At 41.6% G+C, this 26,187-nt stretch overlaps 2 protein-coding genes across 4 annotated transcripts; one reads left to right on the top strand and one right to left on the bottom strand.

The window, feature by feature from the left end:
- Positions 1-663: 663 nt before the first annotated feature.
- LOC139407301 (zinc finger protein 410-like) lies at positions 664-18,137 on the top strand. 3 transcript variants are annotated; one of them, XM_071150972.1, is made up of 11 exons: positions 664-736; positions 1,757-1,808; positions 1,944-2,076; positions 2,264-2,446; positions 4,674-4,919; positions 5,552-5,714; positions 5,788-5,969; positions 6,264-6,353; positions 6,916-7,035; positions 7,279-7,398; positions 16,691-18,137. In XM_071150972.1, exons 2-11 carry the CDS (start codon positions 1,776-1,778, stop codon positions 16,789-16,791), a joined length of 1,371 nt encoding a protein of 456 aa, XP_071007073.1. In that variant the 5' UTR covers positions 664-736; positions 1,757-1,775; the 3' UTR covers positions 16,792-18,137. The 3 variants fall into 3 exon arrangements, with proteins under 3 accessions (XP_071007073.1, XP_071007074.1, XP_071007075.1); XM_071150973.1 differs by having other exon boundaries at positions 668-760; XM_071150974.1 differs by having other exon boundaries at positions 673-736; positions 4,674-4,895.
- On the bottom strand, positions 17,973-25,866 carry LOC139407302 (ectonucleoside triphosphate diphosphohydrolase 5-like). The gene is made up of 13 exons (XM_071150976.1): positions 25,379-25,866; positions 25,034-25,113; positions 24,770-24,913; positions 24,556-24,631; positions 24,025-24,060; positions 23,128-23,216; positions 22,859-22,938; positions 22,669-22,730; positions 22,262-22,363; positions 21,750-21,893; positions 20,762-20,818; positions 18,236-18,351; positions 17,973-18,068 (listed from the first exon to the last, which is right to left on the bottom strand). The coding sequence occupies exons 1-13, from the start codon at positions 25,629-25,631 to the stop codon at positions 17,985-17,987; spliced, it is 1,323 nt and encodes a 440-aa protein (XP_071007077.1). The 5' UTR covers positions 25,632-25,866; the 3' UTR covers positions 17,973-17,984.
- Between the last annotated feature and the right edge of the window lie 321 nt (positions 25,867-26,187).

Below are 26,187 nucleotides of genomic sequence, written 5' to 3'. Positions count from 1 at the left end.
ACATTGCAAATAAAAGGACTGTAGCCTAAACTCCATTCGAAATGAGGCCACATGCCCTTTATAATCTGTTCCTGCAACTGAATTTCTCGCCGGGCGCGTTGGCGCGTGCCTGTAATCCAAGTCACTGGGAGGCTGAGGTTGGTGGATCGAGTGAGCTGAGGAGCTCTGGGCTGTAGCGTGCTATGTCGAGCGGGTGTCCACACTAAGTTCGGTATCGATATGGTGCTCCTGGGGGAGCCCGGGGCCACCAGGTCGCTTAAGGAGGGGTGCACCGGCCCAGGTCGGAAACGAAGCAGGTCAAAGCCCCCGTGCCATCCAGTAGTGGGATAGCGCCTGTGAGTAGCCGCTGCAGTGCAGCCGTAGCAAGACATCGAAACCTAATCTTTTTTTTATTGATTTAGTTGTATTTTGTTAGAAATAATGTATTTCTCGGTTTCTCTGCGATGCAAAAACTCGAGCATTACAAAGAGTAAATTAGAAAGCAGACGAACACATTTAGCACGTACTTTTCTCTGGAAATTGATAATTATACCGACCCCTACTGACGAAGGGAGAGTATAGTAGCTACAGTATTTATAACAGCTGATGTTACCACACAAGAACCAGCAGATGTCAGTAATCAAAAGCTTTTGCGTTTATATTTTAGCAACGAAACCCGGAAGTACTCGTTTTGTCCCTCAAGTCTTCCCGTAGAACTGGGGTCTACCACATTTCTATGTACAAATAAGAAAACAAGGTAAAGCGTATAAATTAATATTTCGTAAGTAATTTATCTTAGTAGTTTGATTAAAGTGTATATGTGTGACATATACTGACTGTTGAGAAGCTTTGTTTTGGCCAAAGAAGCTAACAAGCTATTAACGGCAACAAATCAAACGCTAACAACAAACTCGCCGCCTATCTAAACTAGCCACAGTTTTCAATCGACCTTTTTAGCTGAGATGGGAATGAATGTTGGCCAGTAACAAGGTACTCTGTTGTAGCTGGTGACGTTTGTTCATTTTTGTAGGGGTATAATTTGTGGAACGTTCCAACAGGAATCTGTTCCCAAAACTTTGTAAAGTACAAGGTAGCCAACAAACAACGCATACAAAGTAGAATGATGATCAATTCACCTAGCTAACTAGCTGCCGAACAGGCATCAACTCACCACGCAGCTTATTCTTCGGAATAAACGTGTTTAGTGAAAAACGTAATTAAATAGCCCACTCCCTACGGTTACCTGGTATCTTATTATGCCGCTATACAACTTTGTATGCGTTGTTTGTTGGCAACCTTTTTATTTACGACGTTTTGTAACAGATTCCTGTTGGAACGTAACACATTATACCCACCCTTTTTGGACAGAACAGGGGTGTTGCCTTGCTAGCTAGGCGGCCGTCTTTATTAATGCTGCATTAGTTAAACATTTAAACATAGCTAGAGGCTGTACAAGTTAGCCAGCTAACTCGGTAATTTACAGAGATACCTGCAACTATGCAAAGCTTGTTGCGTGATTAACACTGAGCTAACGGGCTAACAGCTCAGTTGTTAATTAATTAATTACTTCGTATCTAGCATGCACTTATTGTTTTTGTTGAAATGTTGGTTGCTAGTTTCAACAAGTTATACAGTTAGCTAGTCCATTTAGGTTGACTATGACTTAATGAATGGGAAGCACTGGATGCTGATGATTATTCTCACCCCCACTCTAATAGGATATCTCAGTTAACAGCTAATTTTGCTCAGTAATGGAAAGTGTGATTCATCCCTACAGATCTCTCAAGGCGTAATCCATGCTTTCAGATGAGCTTGACTCCAAACCCGAGGTAAGCGCTCCACATTGTTCACCTGCCGACACTAATACATAGTAGTATGTATTTGTGGTCTTCCATTTGCACATACAGATCCACCCTTAGCTACAGAACTGTTTGATGAATTATCTTGCTCCCTCTCCTCTGCAGCTGCTGGTTCAGTTTGTCCAGAACGCTTCCATCCCTCTGGGGCAGAGTCTGGAGGACTCTGATCCCAAACACACCTGCCTTCCCCTGCTGGCCCCTGCAGATAGCTCCCTGTGCACACAGCTGGCCCTGACAGGTCAGACAGCCAGCAATCATCACAGACAATGACTGGAAATCATCATAGACAATCTGCCATACAATAACCTTGTGTTTTTCAGATTACATATTGCTACTTGGACTGAATCTCTCTTAGAACCTACTCTCTCATTGGTTCTCTAGCCAACTAATTACTCCACTAATGTAATCTGTGATTGGTTCCCCAGAGGGTGGTCTCAGCCATGTGTCAGCGAGGTCTCTGTCCCTGTCAGAGTTTGGGGGAGCAGAGCAGAGCCCCATGGAGGTGCACCCCCATCCCCGCAGACCTCACACACCCCCCAGCCCATCTCCTGTCCTCCATGACCTGCAGCGGTCAGAGAGCAGCTCCTACGTCCTCAACCTCGCCAAAGGTACAGAGACGCAGGGTCCAAGCAACCATATTAAATACAATTTTTTGGTCCCATGCGCCGAATACAAAAGGTGTAGACTTTACAGTGAATTGCTTACTTACGAGCCCATTACCAACAATGCACAGTTAAAAAGTACACTGATTGAAGTGGATTTAACAAGTGACATCAATAGGGGATCATAGCTTTCACCTGGATTCACCTGGTCAGTCTATCTCATTTACGTAACTATTCACACCCCTCAATACTTTGGCAGTGATTACAGCTTTGTCTTTCTGGCTAAGTCTCTTAAGAGCTTTACACACCTGGATTGTGCAATATTTGCCCAATATTATAAAAAAAATATTCAAGCTCTGTCAAATTGGTTGTTGACTATTGCGTGACAACCATTTTCAGATCTTGCCACATTTTTAAGCAGATTTAAGTCAAAAGTCTAACTCGGACCCTCGGGAACATTCACTGTCTTCTTGGTGTGAAACTCCAGTGTAGATTTGGTTTTGTGTTTTAGGTTATTGTTCTGCTGAAAGGTGAATTAATCTCCCAGTGTCTGGTGGAAAGCAGACTGAACCAGCTTTTCCTCTAGGATTTTGCCTGTGCTTAGCTCCATTTAGCTCCCCAGTCCTTAATGATTACAAGCATACCCATGACATGATGCAGCCACCACTGTTTGAAAATGTGGAGAGTGGTACTGAGTAATATGTTGTATTGGATTTTCCCCAAACATAACACTTTGTATTCAAGACAAAAAGTGAATTACTTTGCCACATTTTTTACAGTATTACTTTAGTGCCTTGTTGCAAACAGGATGCATGTTTATATTCTGTACAGGCTTCCTTCTTTTCACTCTGTCAATTAGGTTAGTATTGTGGCGTAACTACGTTGTTGTTGATCCATCCTCAGTTTTCTCCTATCACAGCAATTCAACTCTGTAACTGTTATAAAGTCAGGATTGGCCTCATGGTGAAGTCCCTGAGTGGTTTCCTTCCTCTTCGACAACTGAGTTGGGAAGGACGCCTGTATCTTTGTAGTGACTGGGTGTATTGATACACCATCCAAAGTGTAATTAATAACTTCACCATGCTCAAAGGTATATTCAGTGTCTGCTTTATTTACGTTTTTACCCATCTACCAATAGGTAGCCTTTGCGAGGCACTGGAAAACCTCCCTGGTCTTTGGTTGAATCTGTGTTATAAATTTACTGCTTGACTGTGTGGGGTACGAACAGGAGGTAGTCATTAAAAATCATGTTAAACACTATTAATGCACACAGAGTGAGTCCATGCAACTTATTATGTGACTTGTTAAGTACATTTTTACTCCTTAACTTATTTAGGTTTGCCATAACAAGGGATTGAATAGTTATTGACTCAAGACATTTCAGCTTTTCATTTTTAATTAATTAGACAAATTCAAAAGGCACTTGCACATCTGAGGTGTCTTTGTTGCACGTGCATGGTAACAGTGTAATAACATGAGGGAAAAAGAAACCTGCACACTGCACTTGCTAGTATCACTGCTCTTTAATAAGCTTTGTGTCAGCCTCAAGGCCTTTATTTTTTTAAAGCTCTGGTGAAGGCCATGAGGCCGATACATACAGCTTAATAAAGAGCAGTGATTCTAGCAAGAGCAGTGTCCAGGTTTCTTTTTTCTCAATTCATTTGTAAAAAACTATTTCACTTTGACATTATGGGGTATTGTGTGTAGGCCCGTGACCAAAAATCTAAATTTCATTCATTTTAAATTCAGCCTGTAATACAACAAAATGTAGAAAATGTCAAGGAGTGTGAATACTTTCTGAATGCACTGTTATGTAACACTTAACAGTTCTATCAATTATATTTCTACACAGACAGCCCCCCTTCCTTCAGGGCATGCCTGATTATTGTGCTATAATGTGAATATATGTATTGAAATGAATTCTTTACTTAACCGTTATCTGTACTGTGGTGTGACAAAGCAGCTTTGCAAATACACGACAAGGGTTATCATCTCATCTCCTCTGCACACTCTGTCTGTGGCAGACTGTCTCTGCCAGGCAAATTATCCCATTTATTGTCTTATGACCTTGTTTTCTTTACATTTTAGGGCTGAGATAACATGTGACAAGGACACTTCATCATGCCCTGACAAACTCTCTCCCTCCTTGTCTCCCTCTCCCTTCACCTCTCATTTTCTGTCTCTCCCCCTCGTCCTCTCCATCCCTCTCCTCCCTTTCTCCCTCTCTCTCCAGGCCTAGCAGCCTCCTCTGAGCCACTAATCTTTTCAGCAGATGGGACAGAGGAGGAAGAAGAGGAGGTGATCTTGTCCGGGGACTGTTGTGTGGATGGCACTGCCCCCTGGTACCTGCGGGTACAGGAGTTGGCACACGACAGCCTCATCGCAGCAACGCGTGCACAGCTGGCTAAAGATGCCAAGGCTAGCCAGGACGCCAGGGCTGGGAATGGCAGCAACAGTAATGTCACTGACTTTAATGGTGGTGGGTAAATTAATTTTTTAATGGTGGTGGGTAAATTTACTTTTTAATGGTGGTGGGTAAATTGGCTTTAATGGGGGTGGGTAAATTGGCTTTAATGGGGGTGGGTAAATTGGCTTTAATGGGGGTGGGTAAATTGGCTTTAATGGGGGTGGGTAAATTGGCTTTAATGGGGGTGGGTAAATTGGCTTTAATGGGGGTGGGTAAATTGGCTTTTTAATGGGGGTGGGTAAATTGGCTTTAATGGGGGTGGGTAAATTGACTTTAATGGGGGTGGGTAAATTGGCTTTAATGGGGGTGGGTAAATTGGCTTTAATGGGGGTGGGTAAATTGGCTTTAATGGGGGTGGGTAAATTGGCTTTAATGGGGGTGGGTAAATTGACTTTTTAATGGGGGTGGGTAAATTGACTTTAAGGAGGGTGGGTAAATTGGCTTTAATGGGGGTGGGTAAATTTACTTTAATGGGGGTGGGTAAATTGACTTTAATGGGGGTGTGTAAATTGACTCTAATGGTTAGTTCATTGCCACCAACGGATCACTGACTGAAGAGCAAGTGTGACATTTAGCTGATACTGACTATAACAGGAAGACTTCTGTTTATGATATCACATCCCCTCTCTGTTTCTGTTGCCTAGGTGACCACCTGCCCAGCTTCCCGTTGGAGGGTGTGAAGAGAGAGCAGCCGACGAGGACCAATCGTACGCTTTCTTCTAAACAGAACCTCCGCTGCTCCTTTGAGGGCTGCTATAGAACCTTCACTTGGCCTGCTCACCTCAAATACCACCTCAAAACACACAGGTACACACACAGGTACACACACACACACACACACACAAATATCACCTCAAATGTTAATGTGTGTGTGTGTCAGGAACGACCGTATGTTCCGGTGTGGGGCGGAGGGCTGTGGGAAAAGTTTCTACGTGCTGCAGCGTCTTCAGGTCCACATGAGAACTCACAACGGAGACAAGCCTTTTTTCTGCAAGGAGAAGAACTGTGGCAAGAAGTTTACCACCGCAGGAAACCTCAAGAACCACAAACGCACACACACAGGTGGGGACAGTGACACACACTTAGAGATACACAGCAGTAGAGCACATAAACCGGAGCGACATCTGTTTTAGTCTGCTCTGTATCCTGTAGTACAGCATAGAAGTAAAGCGAATGTCTTTCATTTGTTTCAGGTGTTTTCAGTGCTGTGGAAAGATATGTGCTTAGTGTAGGAGAGGGGTATAATACTTGCTCTGTGAGAAAGTGTTATGATTAATGTGTGTTGTCTACATTTGAGAAGCCTTAATATGTACCTTCTAGCATGTGATCTTTAATTGGTGTGTGTGTTGTCTATAGGTGAGAAGCCTTTCTTGTGTGAAGCAGGTGGCTGTGGTCGTTCCTTTGCAGAGTACTCCAGTCTACGCAAACACATGCTCGTACACTCAGGTGAGAACACCACACCCACAGATAGGTTCATAAAATCTGAGTTGACCTACTAGGACAGGGGTAGGCGACCTTGGTCCTGGAGGGCCGCAGGCACATCATGTTTTTGATTTAACAGACCTGGAAGACCAGGTGTGTTGAATTTAGGCAATCACTGAAATGATCAATTAGTCAGGTGGTCAGGTGTGGTGCCTGTGGCACTCCAGGAAAAGGGTTGCCCACCCCTGTACTAGCATTTAAACACAGTTTCAGCTTTTCATTCTATACGTAGTGAAATGACAACAGCTAGGTTGCTTTGTTAACTACCGGTATAACAACAACTGAATATGTGGAAGTCGAGATCCCACAGTTAAAAAATGTAATTGTGGTAACAGTCAGTTAGATAACTTTAGCTTCAGTCTGTGTCACTGGCTGCGTCTCAAATGGTACCCTATTCCCTATATAGTGCACTCTTTTTTTTTTTATCAGAGCCCAATGGCCTTGTGCTCAAAAGTAGTGCACTTTATAGGGAATATGGTGCCATTGGAGACAGTGATAAGTGTCCCTGTGTATGAATGTGTTCTAGGAGAGAAACCCCACCAGTGTGGTGTCTGTGGAAAGACGTTCTCTCAGAGCGGCAGCAGGAACGTCCACATGAGGAAGAGACACGGAGAGGAGGTGCTGGGAAACGAGGGCAGAGAAACAGGTAACACAGACACACACAAATTACGCCAATGGTCACCAACCCTGGTTACAAGCATTACAGGGTGTGCAGGCTTTTCTTCCAATTCCAACCCAACACACTACATATCATTCAGCCGTAGCCTTGGAGTTTACCGGTGTGTGTCTATGTATAACAGGCTCGTTGTCTTCCATTTGGAATGTTCGATATAACACACACACACACACCTCTGTAATGAACAGTATGGCACCTCTGTGTGATTGACAGGCGAGGCTCTGACACACAGCAGTTTGCTGGAGGCTGACGGGTCACCTGACGACACTATGGTCACCATGACTACGGGGGTGGAGCCCATGAACCTACACCACGCCATGCTGCGAGAACAAGGTAGACACACACACAGTCATACAAAACGTTTCACAAATGCAAAACCCCAATAAATCAAATGTATTTGTCAAATGCGCCTAATCAACTGGTGTAGACTTTACCGTTGAATGCTTAACACAGTCCAATCCCAATACTCTTAAAGGGATAGTGTGGGGATTTCTGGGGACGCAAATGACGTACCACACATTTCCCTATGCTCCTGCAACAACCTTTATTTAATTTAGAGCACAGTTTAATTCATTGTTTAATTTCGCCTTACTAAGTATTGTTGATATAGTTTCATATCTCGTTGCTCTTCCGAACGGTAATAATGGCAGTGAATTGCTGAATGGAGGCCGCAGCAAAGCCTTGGATTTTCCTGAAAGATTTCCAATTGGAGTGGCGGGCATATTTGTCTGCTCCTGACACAGTTTCGGTTGCCTTGGTCGGCAGAATATCCGAAGCAAGGTTTTTCATCTCTCTTCATAACAGTAAAAAAGGATATAGTCGATGTAAATGCGACTTGACATAAGAAGCCTGCATTCAGTTACCAAACTTTCATCAGCAAGCTAGCACAGCCGCTAATTGAGTAAACGGTCATACTTTACTTTACTTCTATTGCCTAGTTTAATTTCCGAAACAATATAATCTGACTCTTCACTGTTCCACAAATCCCGGAATTAGGCAGATAAGAGACACTGGATTACTGGGCTAAACGCGCAAACAAAAACAAGGTATTTGGACATAAATGATGGACTTTATCGAACAAAACAAACATTTGTTGTGGAACTGGGATTCCTGGGAGTGCATTCTGATGAAGTTCATCAAAGGTAAGTGAATATTTATAATGCTATTTCTGACTTCTGTTGACTCCACAACATGGCGGGTATCTGTATGGCTTGATTTTGTGTCTGAGCGCCGTACTCAGATTATTGCATGGTGTGCTTTTTCCGTAAACATTCTGACACAGCGGTTGCATTAAGGAGAAGTGGATCTAAAATTCCATGCGTAGCACTTGTATCTTTTAGCAATGTTTATTATGAGTATTTCTGTAAATTGATGTGGCTCTGCAAAATCACTGGATGTTTTGGAACTACTGAACGTAACGTGCCAATGTAAACTGTGATTTTTGGATATAAATATGAACTTTATCGAACAAAACATACATGTATTGTGTAACATTAAGTCCTATGAGTGTCATCTGATGAAGATCATCAAAGGTTAGTGATTCATTTTTATCTCTATTTCTGCTTTTTGTGACTCCTCTCTTTGGCTGGAAAAATTGCTTTTTTTTCTCTGACTAGGTGCTGACCTAACATAAACGTTTGGTGTGCTTTCGTCGTAAAGCCTTTTTGAAACCGGACACTGTGGCTGGATTTACAACAAGTTTATCTTTAAAATGGTGTAAAATACTTGTATGTTTGAGGAAATTTAATTATGGGATTTCTGTTGTTTTGAATTTGGCGCCCTGCAATTTCACTGGCTGTTGGTGAGGTGGGACGCTACCGTCCCACATATCCCAGAGAAGTTAAGGAATCCCCAGGCTTGCCTGGGCGAGCAACCACGCCAAGAGGCTCGCCAGGGCGGGAAGGAGAACAGCGATGGCCGGGACGCTGCCCTTAGTTCACAGAAGCTTTGATTGGGCTCAAAAGAGACATATACAGTTGAAGTCGGAAGTTTACATACACCTTAGCCAAATACATTTAAACTCAGTTTTTCACAATTCCTGACATTTAATCCTAGTAAAACGTCTGTCTTAGTTCAGTAAGGATCACCACTTTATTTTAAGAATGTGAAATGTCAGAATAATAGTAGAGAATTATTTATTTCATCACATTCCCAGTGGGTCAGAAGTTTACATACACTCAATTAGTATTTGGTAGCTTTGGCTGTAAATGGTATAACTTGGGTCAAACGTTTCGGGTAGCCTTCCACAAGCTTCCCACAACAAGTTGGGTGAATTTTGGCCCATTCCTCCTGACAGAGCTGGTGTAAATGAGTCAGGTTTGTAGGCCTCCTTGCTCACACACGCTTTTTCAGTTCTGCCCAGAAATTTTCTATAGGATTGATGTCAGGGCTTTGTGATGGCCACTCCAATACCTTGACATTGTTGTCCTTAAGCCATTTTGCCACAACTTTGGAAGTATTCTTGGGGTAATTGTCCATTTGGAAGACCCATTTGCGACCAAGCTTTAACTTGATGACTTGAGCTGTTGCTTCAATATTTCCACATAATTTTCCACCCTCATGATGCCATCTATTTTGTGAAGTGCACCAGTCCCTCCTGCAGCAAAGCACCCCCACAACATGATGCTGCCACCCCTGTGCTTCACGGTTGGGATGTTGTTCTTCGGCTTGCAAGCCTCCCCCTTTTTCCTCCAAACATAACGATGTTCATTATTGCCAAACAGTTCTATTTTTGTTTCATCAGACCAGAGGACATTTCTCCAAAAAGTACAATCTTTGTCCCCATGTGCAGTTGCAAACTGTAGTCTGGCTTTTTTAATGGCGGTTTTGGAGCGCTGGCTTCTTCCTTGCTGAGCGGCCTTTCAGGTTATGTGAAAATAGGACTCATTTTTCTGTGGATATAGATACTTTTGTACCCGTTTCCTCCAGCATCTTCACAAGGTCCTTTGCTGTTGTTTTGGGATTGATTTGCACTTATCACACCAAAGTACGTTCATCTCTAGGAGACAGAACGCATCTCCTTCCTGAGCAGTATGATGGCTGCGTGGTCCCATGGTGTTTATACTTGCGTACTGTTGTTTGTACAGATGAACGTGGTACCTTCAGGCATTTGGAATTTTTTTCTGAGGTCTTGGCTGATTTCTTATGATTTTCCCATGATGTCAAGCAAAGAGACATTGAGTTTGAAGGTAGGCCTTGAAATACATCCACAGGCACACCTCCAATTGACTCAAATGATGTCAATTAGCCTATCAGAATCTTCTAAAACCATGACATAATTTTCTGGAATTTTCCAAGCTGTTTAAAGGCACAGTCAACTTAGTGCATGTAAACTTCTGACCAACTGGAATTGTGATACAATGAATTATAAGTTAAATAATCTGTCTGTAAACAATTGTTGGAAAAATTACTTGTGTCATGCACAAAGTAGATGTCCTAACCAACTTTTTTTTTTTCTGTTTTTTTTTCTCGTATGTCAGGTTCAGTCTTCCACTCATTTCCTATTTTTCTAAAGGATGACTCAACAACCTAATTTAATAGGACAGTTTACTTAGTATTCTTACATTTTCTAGTTGGAACTGTGAAGTTTTGAACCAGCCAGTCAAACGTAGTAGAGTACTTCATCTTCAACATCTGGGAACACAAATTGCTTTTTTTTTTACAAGAGACCCATCTGAGAGTTTCAGATCACTTTAGATTGCGAAAAGGCTGGGTAGGCCAATTTTCTCACTCCACTTTTCAAAATAAATTGAGGGGAGCTGCAATTCTGATACACAAATTGGTGCACCAATGTTATTTCAGATTCCAATGGCAGATATATTGTTGTCCCTGGCAGAATCTATAATACTCCATTGATCCTTGCCAATGTTTATGTGCCAAATTGGGATGCCACATTTTTTTTCTGGCCTTTCTGTCTTCCCTCACACTTTTTAATCTTGGGAGGCCATTTTAATTGCTGGCTTAATCCTACTTTGGATCGTTCCTCCAAAAAAATTAGCACACCTAAGTCTGCTAAGGTGATCCAAACTTTTCTTGAAGATTTTGCCGTACGACAGCTGCCGTTTTTTTCAATCCAACAAGTAGGGCATGTCCATCACACTTCTTGGACAACAGACTTCTTTCCTCTGTACGCTCGTACAATTCCATTGTCATATCTGATCACGCCCCTCTGACTTTAGAGCTATCAGTTGGTGGTGGGACTGAGCCAGTTGGTGTTGGGACTGAGCCAGTTGGTGTTGGGACTGAGCCAGTTGGTGTTGGGACTGAGCCAGTTGGTGGTGGGACTGAGCCAGTTGGTGGTGGGACTGAGCCAGTTGGTGGTGGGACTGAGTTTTAATACGCGCTTGCTGTCTGAAAGTTTTTTGTTAACTTCCTGACTGCTCAGATGTGATGTTTTTATAGCTAATGACAACACCCCGACATTTCAGCATCTGTTCTGTGGGAGACTTTTAAGGCCTACATTAGTGGTCAAGTAAAATCATACACTAGTTTTGAATTTTTATTAGGAAAAAGAGACGCTCTGAACTGACAACTTGTATTTTACAGTTTCAGTATTTATGCTACCTCACCATCCACAAATGTGTACAGGGATTGACTCTCTTTACAAGCTGAATTCAATACCTTGTCATCAAATTGAGGAACTGCTGCTTAAGTCGTGACATACTCACTATGAGTATGTTGACAAGACAATTAAATAGCTTTCTCATCAACTTTGCCAGTCTTCCTCTGCTCAACAAATCCTCAAATTCAAACACCTACTGGTGCAACAATAGATCCCCAGCTAATAAATAGCCAGTTTAAAGACTTCTATGCCTCTTTATACTTCAGAACAGTCTGCTGACCCTCCTGCTCTTGAATAAAAAATATATATATTCTAACTGTCCCAGCAATTGATTCAGTCTCCAAGCTTCAATTGGAGGAACCTATTATCATGGAAGAGTGTAATTAAAGGTGGTAAATGTCCTGGACCAGATGGATGCCCAATATAATTTTACAAGACGTTTCTGGATAAATTAGTCCTGCTCTTGATGAATGTTTATTGAATCCTTTAAATCAGTCTCTCTCCCTCTATCCTTAAAACAGGCCTCAATTTCAATGATATTGAAAAGGAATAAAGACCCTCTCCCCTGCGTGTCCTATCGCCCAATCACTCTGCCCAATGTGGATGTTAAGCCCCTGGCTAAACTATTAGCTATGCATTTGGAGTCGGTCTTAAAATCTGTTATTTCCTCTGACCAAGCAGGTTTTATTAAAAAAATAGACATTCTTTCTCATATCAGATGACTCTTTAATGTTATGTATAATCCTTCTATCTCAAAGCTCCCAGATATTCTAATCTCGCTAGATGCTGAGAAAGCTTTTGATAGAGTGGAGTGGGGCTACCCTTTTCATACCTTAGAAAAGCCCTAAGACCACTGAACATCTAATCAAATTGCTACCCAGACTACTTGCATTGCCTCCCTCTTTTACACTGCTGCTACTCTCTTGTTATTATCTATGCATAAGTTACTTTAATAACTCTACCCACGTGTATATATCACCTCAATTACCTCTACTAACCGGTGCCCCGCACATTGACTTTGTACCGGTACCCCCTTTATATAGCCTCACTATTGCTATTTTACTGCTGCTCTTTAATAATTTGTTACTTTATTTCTTGTAGATATTTTTCTTTATTAACTGCTTTGTTGGTCAAGGCTTGTAAACAAGCATTTACTGTTGTATTTGGCGCATGTAATGCATTTTTCAAATCATCCCCAACAGTAAAAGGTATAATTTCTTATAGCTATGATCAAATGTACTTTCTTCACAATCCTTCATTTGCAGCTATTAAAACTTTATGGGAACATAAAGTTTGAGTTTACTGATGACACAAGGGAAGATATTCTGCACTGTGTCCACTCCTCTTCTATTTGTGCCTAACATGGTTTGATCCAATGCAACATCCTACACCGCTCTCACTGGACTAAACTTTGTCCCGAAGCAAACACCAATTAGCCTGGAGCTAGCCCATGCTAGGCCCATCTCCCATCAGCCACTCCCTCCTGGACCCCTTTTACTGCCGGTACGGGGTACGGAACCCCGCCAATTCTTCACGACTGGACTACCGACCGTTATCTGTTCGAGGGGGTTACTCAACTGGCTCCTACGTCGCGGACGTCCCCTGAATGCCCATCTGCTAGCTGTCTAGAGCACATCGGACTGTTAGCTAATAGGTCCACTGGCCAATTTCTCGTGCCACTCGTATCTATTTTGCCAATCGGCCTGGGCCCCTTTTACCACACAAAGCCCTGCTTATCCATCACGACTGGACTACTGACGTAATCTGCCCGATTTAAAAAAAATAAAAAATAAACATTTCCAACGGGCCCCTTCGTCGCGACGTCCCCTGAATGCCCGTCTGCTAGCCGCGGCCCGCTAGCTGTCCAGAGCATATTGGACTGTTAGCTGAATAGATCCATTTGCCAATTGGACTGGACCCCTCTGCTACACGGAACCCTACTAATCCATCATGACTGGTCTATCGATGGAACCGCACGAGGAGGCTAAAACAGACTTTCCTCCGTCGCGACGTCCCTCTAAGGCCCTTCTGCTAGCTGTATGAATCACCGTGTCCCCAGCCAGCCCAACCATTCACTGGACCCTTGTGATCACTTGGCTACGCATGCCTCTCCCTAATGTGAATATGCCTTGTCCATTACTGTTCTGGTTAGTTATTCTGCCCTTGAGTTGCGTTCCCATGCAAAACTAGACAGATAGCTAACAACTAAGTCTTCAATAAAACTCCCAAGGCGTGACTTTTCTTGAATGAATATATTGAAAACGTTTATGTTGTGAAACTGCAAAATACAGAAAAGAATATACTTTAGTATTCAATTCACACCGACAGTAGCTGTATATTATACATTTGAAGTTGCATAAATACAAAGCACGCGCTAAGGTACCATGCATCTGGCATGATGCCAAACCATATAGCTAATTGTTACTCATATGGTAATTGGCTCCTTTCATTACTCTAATGTACAACCATTTATGTAGAATAACAAAGCATATTACACTAGGAACAGTAACAAAACTACAGTATTGTATATTTTTACAATTCGTTTGCATGACGCACGAGCAAAGTAATACAGCTAACGACATACATGAAAAGCATTGCAATTTGTGAGTAAATGCAACCAACATTGACATGTAAGCAACTCTATCAATAACAAGATTATCATCACTAGCTAAATGCTTGAATTGAATTTACAAACAAATATTTTCCAAGGCTGAAGCGTGACAAGAAATAACTACATTGAAAGACCTGCACCGTAGCGTTGTTTGTAGCTGCTTCTATGCGTGCAGAACAAATTCTCTACTTCCTGTTTGCGTTGTCTTTCTAAGTACCAGAAGCATCCACTAGGGGGAAAATAACACCATTGCACACAATGAAAATCCAATTGAACCATTGTAATAAAATAATCTGTTACCTTCTAACAGGATGGCAGCACATTAGTGATTATTGTTTTATTTCATTGTAGAGCCTCTAGCCCTGCTCAATATGCCTTAAGCATCTCCAATCCAAAATTACATCTAGAATCTGCTTTCGCAACAAAGCATCCTTCACTCATGCTGCCAAACATACCCTCGTAAAACTGACCATCCTACCGATCCTCGACTTTGGTGATGTAATTTACAAAATAGCCTCCAACACTACTCAACAAATTTGGAGGCCGTCTATCACAGTGCCATCCATTTTGTCACCAAAGCCCCATATACTACCCATCATTGCGACCTGTACTCGCTCGTTGGTTGGCCCTCGCGTCATACTCGTCGCCAAACCCACTGGCTCCAGGTCATCTACAAGTCTCTGCTAGGTAATGCCCCGCCTTATCTCAGCTCACTGGTCACCATAGCAGCACCCACCCGTAGCACGCGCTCCAGCAGGTATATCTCACTCGTCACCCCCAAAGCCAATTCCTCCTCTGGCAGACTTTCCTTCCAGTTCTCTGCTGCCAATGACTGGAACGAACTGCAAAAATCACTGAAGCTGGAGACTCATATCTCCCTCACTAGATTTAAGCACCAGCTGTCAGAGCAGCTCACAGATTACTGCACCTGTACATAGCCCATCTGTAATATAGCCAGCCCATCTGTAATATAGCCCACCCAACTACCTCATCCCCATACTGTATTTATTTATTTACCTTGCTCCTTTGCACCCCAGTATCTCCACTTGCACATTAATCTTCTGCATATCAATAACTCCAGTGTTTAACTGGTATATTGTAATTACTTTGCCACCATGGCCTATTTATTGCCTTACCTCCCTTATCTTACCTCATTTGCACACACTGTAAATAGATTTTTCTCTACTGTATTATTAACTGTTTGTTTATTCCATATGTAACTCTGTGTTGTTGTATGTGTCGAACTGCTTTGCTTTATTCTTGGCCAGGTCGCAGTTGTAAATGAGAACTTGTTCTCAACTAGCCTACCTGGTTAACTAAAACTGAAATAAAAATTAAATAAAAAAAATCAGGCTTTCTAACATCAATCCTGATGTCAGCCTTGTTAGCGACACGTGTCGGCAAGCTCCTGCTTCATTAATACATATGTTTTGTTCCTGTTCTTCTCCTCTACATAGCTATTGGTCTGTCATCTTTGATACCACATCTAAACTATTACAAGTGCATTTTGCTCCTACTTCCATAACATTATATGGGGTATTACTTGATACTATAAGACTACCAAAATACATATCTAACTGTGTAGCCTTTGTGAGTTTGGCAAGAAGGTTGAATTTACTTCTGTGGAAGTCGCCCTTTCCTCCTTCTGATTTTGTGTGGATTAAAGAGATCTTACATTTCAGAAGATATAATATACCCTTCTTCTGACAAATTCTACCAAATGTGGTAACCTTTCTTCACCTGTTTAGAGACATTGCAATTTCCCTCTACAGTAAACTGCCTACCTAACCGTTGTATTTAATTTATCTACCTTAAAAAAATATATAATAAGACAGGCTAATATTAAACACTATTTGTTTTGAAGACAAGCCATGTTTAAGTTTTTTATTTTCGTATGGGCGTATACATTCCTACCTCATTCAAAAAGCATGATCCCATGGTATATTGAATGTGTAAAACCACGTGCAATGTAGTGTATTTCAAGCATTGTTCACTGTAACTGAAATACTTTTTTATTAAAGGGATAGTGCCAGATTCTGGAAATCAATGTTTTTTTCCACCTACGTGGATTTAGATGAACTCGTGGATACCATTTTTATGTTTGTCTAGTATGATGGAAGTTAGCTTGCGCGCTAATAATAACTAGCATTAGCGCTATGACTGGAAGTCTACCATTAGCTGTGTAGAACTGAACTTCCTTCGTACTGGATGCAGAGGCATACAAATTGTATCCATGAGTTTGTCTGACTCTGCGTAAGTAGAACAACTTTATTTGCCAGAATCTTGCACTATCCCTTTAACAGTTAGCGATGGTGTTATATTTTTCAGGACTCAAACCAAGGGCATCGTCCAAAACCACAGGGGGCTATATAGCCTAACTATGACCATGTTATTTAATTACCCCCCTGTGCCTTCTGTCTTGTCTAACTCATTTCTTCTTCCCTTCGTTTTAGGCTCGGCAGACTCCGTGGTCGTTCTCTCTCAACCCCATGACCTGGTCACCATGACAACGACAAGCCACACGTACGCAGAGGATGTGGTGGCTTTGCTGTAGTCAAGGCTGTTGTGCAAATCTCTGTTCACACTACAGGAAAGTAATTTGAGGCAGAATTCTACATGTACTCTCTGCATCCTTCACCGTGGCTGCGTTAAGACAGGCAGCCCAATTCTGATATTTTTTTTCACTAATTGGTCTTTTGACCAATAAGATAAGATCTGAAATGATGTGATTGGGAAAAAAAAGATCAGATTTAGCCCTGTAGATATGTAATTAGCTGCTGAGGGTTTTATGAGAAGACGGTGTAAAATGTTCTAGAACTTGTACAGACCGACAACTTTTTCTGTAGTTTATAAATAAGGAATTATCAGGTGACTTTCCAAAGAAATAAAGACAGGTATACATATGTTTTATTAATTAACAATGTGTTTGTCATTGTTAAACAACATACTAAATCAACTCTGTAAGCTTGCCTGGGTGCAGATAAGGCTAAAATGCAGTGATCTTTCTTTTGCTAAACAATATTAAGGCTGATGCTTTTTAGCTTAATTCATATTAATCAAGAGCTCGAATCAATTCCTATCGTTGAAGTTTAGCACTAAAGCGCAATTTGAAATTCAAGGCAATGTTTCCACATTAAGACTTCGTTCACGGTGAACGATATGTCGGCTCAATCGGAAATTACCATTTCAATCACACTATGGAGCTGAACTTCTGCAATGCTCAATAGCTGACATAAAACTATTTGAAAATGTACATTTAAATGTGCTCCACAGAAATGTACTCAGTCCCCAATCATTAAGGAAACCGTTTCAAACTCACAAGCTGCTATTGGATTGAAGGCACAGCTGCATATAGAACAATGGCACACTCTATACATACACACACACATACCAGCTTCTATTTTTTTATTGAAATCAAAATATCCAGATTTGTACAGTAACACAACTATGTTGAGTTTAAGCCCCCAGTGCTTTAATAGAGACGTGTATATAATACAAGGCTACAGTATAGCAGCCAGTCACATGAAAACAACAGACCTACTGAACTATAGTACCAGTTATGTGTGTTGGGTAACAAAATAGTCATCTCAAATGTAAAATGCAAATATGGCATATCTATAAAACATTACATTTCACAAGACACAAAGGCTTATCAGTTTAAAACAAGTATTCTTCAGTCCATTTCTTGTTGAGCACCATGTAAACCAGTGATCCCACCTGCCCACCCAACCCTGTGGCTTATGTCTCTCAGTGGATCTTTAGGTTCTGGAAGTGTTTGAACGTGGCACCTAACGCCCAGCTTGTCTCAATATTGTTCACCTTCTTAGTCAGCTGGAGAAAGGAGACACACCAAATCACTCATGCCTTTTTGTATTTATTTAAGTAAAAATGTCTAACAGATCTTGTCTGACCATTTTTTTGTTGCTAGCTTTAAAATGTGTGGTTTTGCGTTACTGAATTGCCAAAAGGACTATTCCATTATGACTTGGCGGTCTCACCTGCAGTACAGTGTTCTCTTTGAAGCCGAAGCCATCTTTGAGCAGACAGGTGATGTAGGTCATGTCCATACACAAGAAGGGGCTGACAGGACGGTACTTAGACATCTTGTTACACACTGGAATAAGAAACAAATCCATTGCCAGATCAGTGCAGTAAAGGGAAACGAGGAGGGGTGACTCCCGTAAGCCATTAAGACTTCTCAAGCATAGATTCTATCCCTTACTGCGCTATCAGAGCTGCACTAGCCAACACCTGCATAGCTGTTGTTTTGATGGTGTGGGAAGGAAACCGTGTTTGAGCAGACAAATCCACAGGCGGCTCCCGGCATTATACAAGGCCTAAGCATGTATGCGTTCTGCCAGAAGGTCATTCATTTCAATGGGAGGCAATTCACACAGCTGGGACTCATCTGCCAGATTGCAGTGTGTGCATTGTGTTTTTGAATAATTTTTTGCTCAGAAAACCTGGGGGGCCAAGTTAGGGAACCCTGCACAACACAGTAATGATAAATCCATTGCTATGGACAGTATTTCTATTACTTCTGAGTATTTTGACATTTGTATTACATTGGGCTGAATTACACTCCAATGTGCTATGTAACAAGATACTTTCAAGAGCTGTCATTTGTATTTTTCATAACGGTTGACCATTTTGTTGCTCCCTTTCACCTGGAGTTGGCATCAGGAGTGTCTAAATTAACCCAATGTGTATGTAAAAATGAACAATTGCAAAGCATGCAGAGTATTATTCTAATGATATCCGCCATGAAACCAGGCCAATAATAATACACAGTGTGCTCAGCAGTTATTTTTGGTATGTTACTAATTTTTTTGCATTTACATTTTGGTCATTTAGCAGACACTTATCCAGAGTAACTTCAGGTCAGGGCACTCAACTAAGGTAGATAAAGTAAAACGTTACTGAGAATGTTGCTGTTCAGGCTTGCTACTTGCAAATGGATTTATGTATTTTAAAATACAAAATAGAGTTGAAGTCGGAAGTTTACATACGCTTAGGTTGGAGTCATTAACTTGTTTTTCAACCACTCCACAAATTTCTTGTTAACAAACTATAGTTTTGGCAAGTCGGTTAGGACATCTACTTTGTGCATGACACAGGTCATTTTTCCAACAATTGTTTACAGACAAGATTATTTCACTTATAAATCACTGTTTCACAATTCCAGTGGGTCAGAAGTTTACATACACTAAGTTGACTGTGCCTTTAAACAGCTTGGAAAATTCCAGAGAATGATGTCATGGCTTTAGAAGCTTCTGATAGGCTAATTGACATCAATGAGTCAATTGGAGGTGTGTCTGTGGATGTATTTAAAGGCCTACCTTCTAACTCAGTGCATCTTTGCTTGACATGGGAAAATCCAAAGAAATAAGCCAAGACCTCAGGAAAAAAAATTGTATACCTCCACAAGTCTGGTTTAATTTCCAAACGCCTGAAAGTACCACGTTCATCTGTACAAACAATAGTACACAAGTTTAAACACCATGGGACCACGCAGCCGTCATACCGCTCAGGAAGGAGATGTGTTCTGTCTCCTAGAGATGAACGTACTTTGGTGCGAAATGTGCAAATCAATCCCAGAACAACAGGAAAGGACCTTGTGAAGATGCTGGAGGAAACAGGTACAAAGGTATCTGTAGCCACAGTAAAATGAGTCCTATATTGACATAACCTAAAGGCCGTTCAGCAAGGAAGAAGCCACTGCTCCAAAAAAGCCAGACTACGGTTTGCAACTGCACATTGGGACAAAGATTGTACTTTTTGGAGAAATATCCTCTGGTCTGATGAAACAAAAATATAACTGTTTTGCCATAATCAACATCGTTATGTTTGGAGGAAAAAGGGGGAGGCTTGCAAGTCGAAGAACACCATCCCAACCGTGATGCACGGGGGTGGCAGCATCATGTTGTGGGTGTGCTTTTCTGCAGGAGGGACTGGAGTGGCCAGGTATTGGAGTGGCCATCACAAAGCCCTGACCTCAATCCCATAGAAAATTTGTGGGCAGAACTGAAAAAGCGTGTGTGAGCAAGGAGGCCTACCAGCCAGCTGTCAGGAGGAATGAGCCGAAATTCACCCAACTTATTGTGGGAAGCTTGAGGAAAGCTACCCAAACATTTGACCCAAGTTAAACAATTTACAGGCAATGCTACCAAATACTAATTGAGTGTCTAAACTTCTGACCCACTGGGAATGTGATTAAATAAATAATTCTCTCTACTATTATTCTGACATTTTACATTCTTAAAAAAAAGTGGAGATCCTAACTGACCTAAGACAGAGAATTTTTACTATGATTAAATGTCAGGAATTGTGAAAAACTGAGTTTAAATGTATTTGGCTGATGTGTATGTAAACTCCCGACTTCAACTGTACATGTATTTTATTTTAATTTCAAAATAGAAGTATTTGGTTGTTTATTTTGATACATCGATCTTTATGATATTTTGTCATTTTTGCCCATCTCTGGCTATGCATATCATTACTCATCAGACTTAACTCGTTCTCACCCTCTTTAGCTCCCTTCTTAAAGTCTCTGACCTCCAGCATTCCTCCTTGGGTCCCATCTGAAAGAGTGGAAAGACGGGGGTCGTTAATCTTTCCTTCAGAAACACTGTCATTACACTGTATCATTCATTACAATGAGAGCAGGGCTACACAGTACATCTCCATCATACTAATAGGGCCTGCAACCTTTCTCATGTTACTCACTGACAAGTCGACGACCACGGACACCACTCTAATAACAACCTAGAACTCATCACACCTCTGAGTCAGTTACTTCAGAAATTAGTCATTGTTCCCTGTCGGGAGGGAGGAGGGGAATGAACCTCCTTCTAGGAGTCATTATACTAACTGTGTGTGTGTGTGTGTGTCCTCTCACTAACCCCGTTTATACCTGGTTCTAACATGCATCCTTTGTCCTGATCTTATCCACATTCCAATTGTTCCCACATTGAAGCCATTGCATCTACACATGGTAGTAAAATGGGTCTCTTATCTGTCCACTGTGTCAGCATTGTGACTAGATATCCGGGTCCGCTCAGTATGAAATTGATTTTACAGATATTTGAAAATAATACTTATTTATTTTAAGACACACACATCAACCTAACCTGTCAATGTTTGTAGAGGGCGGGATAATGATGATTTAAATAGTTTCACTGTCCCGATCTTTCTACACTTTAGTAAATTGGAGAAGATAAAATATATACCCTACAGGGCTCTTCTGACATTCTCCCGAATGTGGCAACCTTTCTTTACCTATGTAGAGACAGTGCAATTATAACAATCATAGAGCCCCTCACTACCTCCGGAGGTGGTCAGGAAGGTCTGATCACAATGTGTCTTAATCGTCTACACCTTTCTAAAATTGTGGGCACAATCAGAATGTGGACAAGATCAGGACAAAGGACGATTGTCGGAACCAGGTATAAACAGGGCTACAAATGCGTCCACTGCTTGGATGTAGTAGAAGTTGTGTGTGTGTGTTCTCACCAATAAGGCCTGCGTCCACGGCTCTGTCAAAGTAGTAGGAGAAAGCATAGAACACACTGGTGTCTTTCAACTCATAGGGCTGGTGAACTATTCCCTTTACCACATTCAACACCTCCTGGTAACACAGCTTGTATCCTGCATAACCTGGGACAGGGACCGAAACAGGATACTGTTATGAGCTCGTTTTTTAATCAATGCAATGTATTTGTATAGCACTTTCATACACATTTGTGACAGACTGCTTTACAGCAACCCCAGGTAAACCCTAGTACCCTGCATAGTAAGACACTGAGAGGTACCAAGATCAGCATGCTACGTTTTGTGTTGCCACCAAAATAACTGTTCCAAGGTACATTTTACACACACCATACGTAAAATGTATGCACACATGACTAAGTCGCTTTGGATAAAAGCACCTGCTAAAGGGCAGATATATTATTATTAAGGTTGTTCGACTACAGTACATATTTGATGGCAGTTCTAGCAGATCCAGTGAGTTGGTTGACTCTCACCATCAGGTATCCCGCTGACTGTGTAGGTGAGTCCTCCAAAGCTCCACTCCTCTCTGAACTTCTTGGGCAGACAGGCGCTTTTGAACACTCTCCACTCCAACCCTGTAGCGTAAAGTAACAAAATAATGATGAATGGGGGTCTGAATAACATAGAAAAGTAAAAAGCATGTTCTAAAACCTATATTGTGTGTAAAGTGGGGATTCTAACATGCTGATGATGATATGTAAATGAATGTTAGGGGTCGATTCAATCTGTATTGCTGAAGTTCAGCGTTATAGCGCAATTGAAATTTAAAGGTAATTTCCGATTGAGCCGACATACCCAGCGTTTACTGTGTGTGAACGCAGTGTCCGCTAACGCGGGAACACTGCCTTTAAATTTCTATCGAAGTGTATCGAGCCATCACCTTCTGCCCCCAGTGCTCCTAGGGCTGCCAGTCTGGCTGCCATCAGTCCATTACCCAGGTAGCTGTCAATCAAATCAATCAATGAATAGTTATTTGGATAGTACTTTTACAAACTATTACGGGTTTGTTGTATAGAACAATTACTTGTGACTGTTTATACTTTCTGCATCAGTGGATATAGAATGTTTACCTGTGAGTGTACAGTTCATATGTAGAGTTGAACATGTCAAATCTGGCAATGTAGTCAGCAGGAGAACTTACAATGGTTTTCTGCACAGGAAAAATAAATATGTGAACAAATGTAATTAACATTCCAGAAAAAATTAAATGCATGACTAAGTCGCATTGGATAAATGGCATATATTATTTTATTATTCATATTCAAATATAAACACTGTATCAACATAGTGTAGAAGCACAATATTGAAAATAAATCAGGTTGTACAAATGAACCCTAACCTTGGATTTGGGTAGAAAAGTGATTTGAGTTGATCCACCCCCCAGATCTAGAATCCCCACTGTGTTCCTGGTCTCAGCATACAGGTGACCTAAAAAAAAAAAATCCCATTTGAATCAACTTTATTGACAAGTTCCCTCTGAAGACAGTGAGATAGGAATCAGTCACACTTGTGATTTGGTACAGCCCAAGATCTGTATCCAGAGGTGTGAAACGCTCTGTGGAGATCTGAGAAAGATGATAGGAGTCCCTTTCAGGAATAAAACCCTGCTCAATATCGACTCTGGCTGTACAAGTTGAGGTTATCTTCTGGAGAGCCAGGGTTTATGAAAAAAAAATGCTAATTGATCATTAGAAAACCCTTTTGAAATTATGTTAGCACAGCTGAAAACAGTTGTGCTGATTAAAGAAGCAATACAACTGTCCTTCTTTAGACTAGTTGAGTATCAGTATTTGTGGGTTCGATTACAGGCTCAAAATGTCCAGAAACAAAGGCCTTTCTTCTGAAACTCGTCAGTCAATTCTTGTTCTGAGAAATTAAGACTATTCCATGCGAGAAATTGCCCAGAAACTGAAGATCTCGTTGATCTCAGATCTCTTGCTGATAATGGGCCTCTGTACGCCTATGTAGATATTCCACGAGAAATCAGCCATTTCCGGCTACAATAGTCATTTACAACATTAACAATATCTACACTGTAGACTGTCTGATCAATTTGTTGTTATTTTAATGGACAAAAAATGTGGTTTTCTTTCAAAAACAAGGACATTTCTAAGTGGCCCCAAACTTTTGAACAGTAGTGTATATACATATGGCAAAACACTATACCCTTAAATAGTTTGATTATAACCAAGAATGCATTACAATATGTGCTATGACAAGAAGTTACAAGTCTCACCTGTCAAAAAGTTCACCGTAACCCACGCCAAAATTCCTATGAGAACAAAAAAGTTAAATTGAAGTGGGGTTAATACTGATCTGACAATGCAGTTTAGTGCACTTAACTCACAACTTGTTTGACATGCATAAGCATTTGTTTTACATGTGTGAGAGGGCTATCATTTGAGAGACGTGGTCAAAATGCTGACAAATCAATTACACAATGACACCACACGAGGCTTGGTAAGCCACTAAATCCATTCACCACATAATTACACGTTTTGGAGATGTAACCAACACTGTCTCTAACGACAACAACCCTCTTTTTCCAACAGCGTCATCATAACAGATCAGGGTAATCTACAGTAATTTAATAAAATAGCCTCAGGAATACCAACACAATGAAAAAGAAAGAGCACAGCAAGCTGTAGAAGGAGAACAGTGACTGATGCTATCAGGAGGAGAGCACTGTTGAAGCCTGCAACCGAAGTGCTGATGAATAGGTTTGACTGGAGGTTTACTGGGGGGTTATTGGGAGACGAGACGTTACCTTCATTTGTACCATCCATTATGCTGACGCTGTCGTCTGGGACGAAGAAGGGAGATTCATCAAACACGTCCTGCACCTGAGGGGTGGAGTGGGAAGATGGAGAGAGACAACAGAAAGAGTGAATGTAGTGTCAACACCTTCGGCAGTGCCATACTTGATTTAATAGTGCTGTACACTAGCCCCGTATCAGACCTAGCAGTGCCTTAGCCAGTACCTGTTCCAGCAGAGCATGGGCTTTCTCTGGGGGCAGCAGCCTGAATCCTGCTGTAGCTTTCAGGACCAGTGGGGTTCTCTTCCAATCCAGCTGCGGGACAGTCTTCTTTGCCACCTTAAGAAGCTGCCTCACTGTGTACCCACCCTGGCGAGATAATGTGGTTGTGATGATGATGATGAATTTGAGTAAAATCTATTTGAAGTGTTTTGGGAATATTGGAATATCACTTGCTGCGTCGACAATTACAACCACTGCTGTACTCACTATTTCAGGCATGTCTGCGTATGCCGACAGACCAGGCTTGATGGAATGGAACATCTCATTATCCAGCACTGGTAACTCCTCTGTCAGAAAAAATATACAAATGAACCATTAGTCAACAGATAAAGAAATACAGTTGAAATGACAAAATCCACTCGAATCAATAAGCATTTATTCTACAATTTGCAAACATTAATGATGTTTTATGAAGATGGGCATTTAGTGTAATGTTCATTGACTAGCATCTAATAATAAACATTTAATTTAGTTTAATAAATGGTCAATTCAATACCACAACATTGCATACAGTAACACATCTGGGAGCATCAGAGTGTTAACATAACTCACCAGGGTCTTTCTGTATGAAGGTGTAGACATGGATGCGTGTCCCAGTGCTGCCAGCGTCAAACATTACCCCGTAGAAGATCCGGCTGGAGTTGGCCGGACGGCTGAGGCTGGGGAGGAGGTTACCCAGGCTGGCTGAGAAATCCAGGACAGAAGCCTTGGGCTGGAGCTGGGCATGGGACAGCCCTGTCAGAGCCAACACAACCAGAACCAGAGACAGGACCACTGCAGGTTGGAGCGGAGCCTGGAGAGACATCTTCACTCTGGTGAAGGAGCAGGAGATGAGTGTCCCTCTGATGGGTATGAAGCCAAGAGATTAGGCTAAACCTGATGGACTAATGGGTATCTTAGTCAACTCAACTAATAGAAGAGTGGAGACTGAGGCAGTTGTGTAGAGGAAAGTTTAGTTTAGCCAACTAGATAGCCTAATTGACACTGCTTCTGAGTCCTGATTTAACTGGATAGAAGATACAACTAGAAGCAACAACCAACAGAAGAGCCCCAAAGCAATAACATGCAGTTATATGCCCTTTGACCACACCCCAACTAGCCATTCACCAATCAGAAGTGAGCCCTCTGGAGGATGAAGCGCACACTTCCACCTTGACACTGCCATTAGCAGGATTATGTTAGACAAATGTACAGTACTCCCCCTCCCCCTGGTTCCTACATTCGCTTTTGAGCCAGGAGTGTCACCAAATCTGTGTTATATCCATTAGCTATGTTGTAGCTAATTGTCAGTGGTGAAAAAAGTACCCAATTGTCTTACTTGAGAAAAAGTAAAGATACTTGACTCAAATAAAAGTCACGCG

The sequence above is a fragment of the Oncorhynchus clarkii genome, chromosome 4 (assembly GCF_045791955.1).
Source record: "Oncorhynchus clarkii lewisi isolate Uvic-CL-2024 chromosome 4, UVic_Ocla_1.0, whole genome shotgun sequence".
NCBI classification, from domain to species: domain Eukaryota; kingdom Metazoa; phylum Chordata; class Actinopteri; order Salmoniformes; family Salmonidae; genus Oncorhynchus; species Oncorhynchus clarkii.
This window is presented reverse-complemented; position numbering and strand designations above follow the sequence as displayed.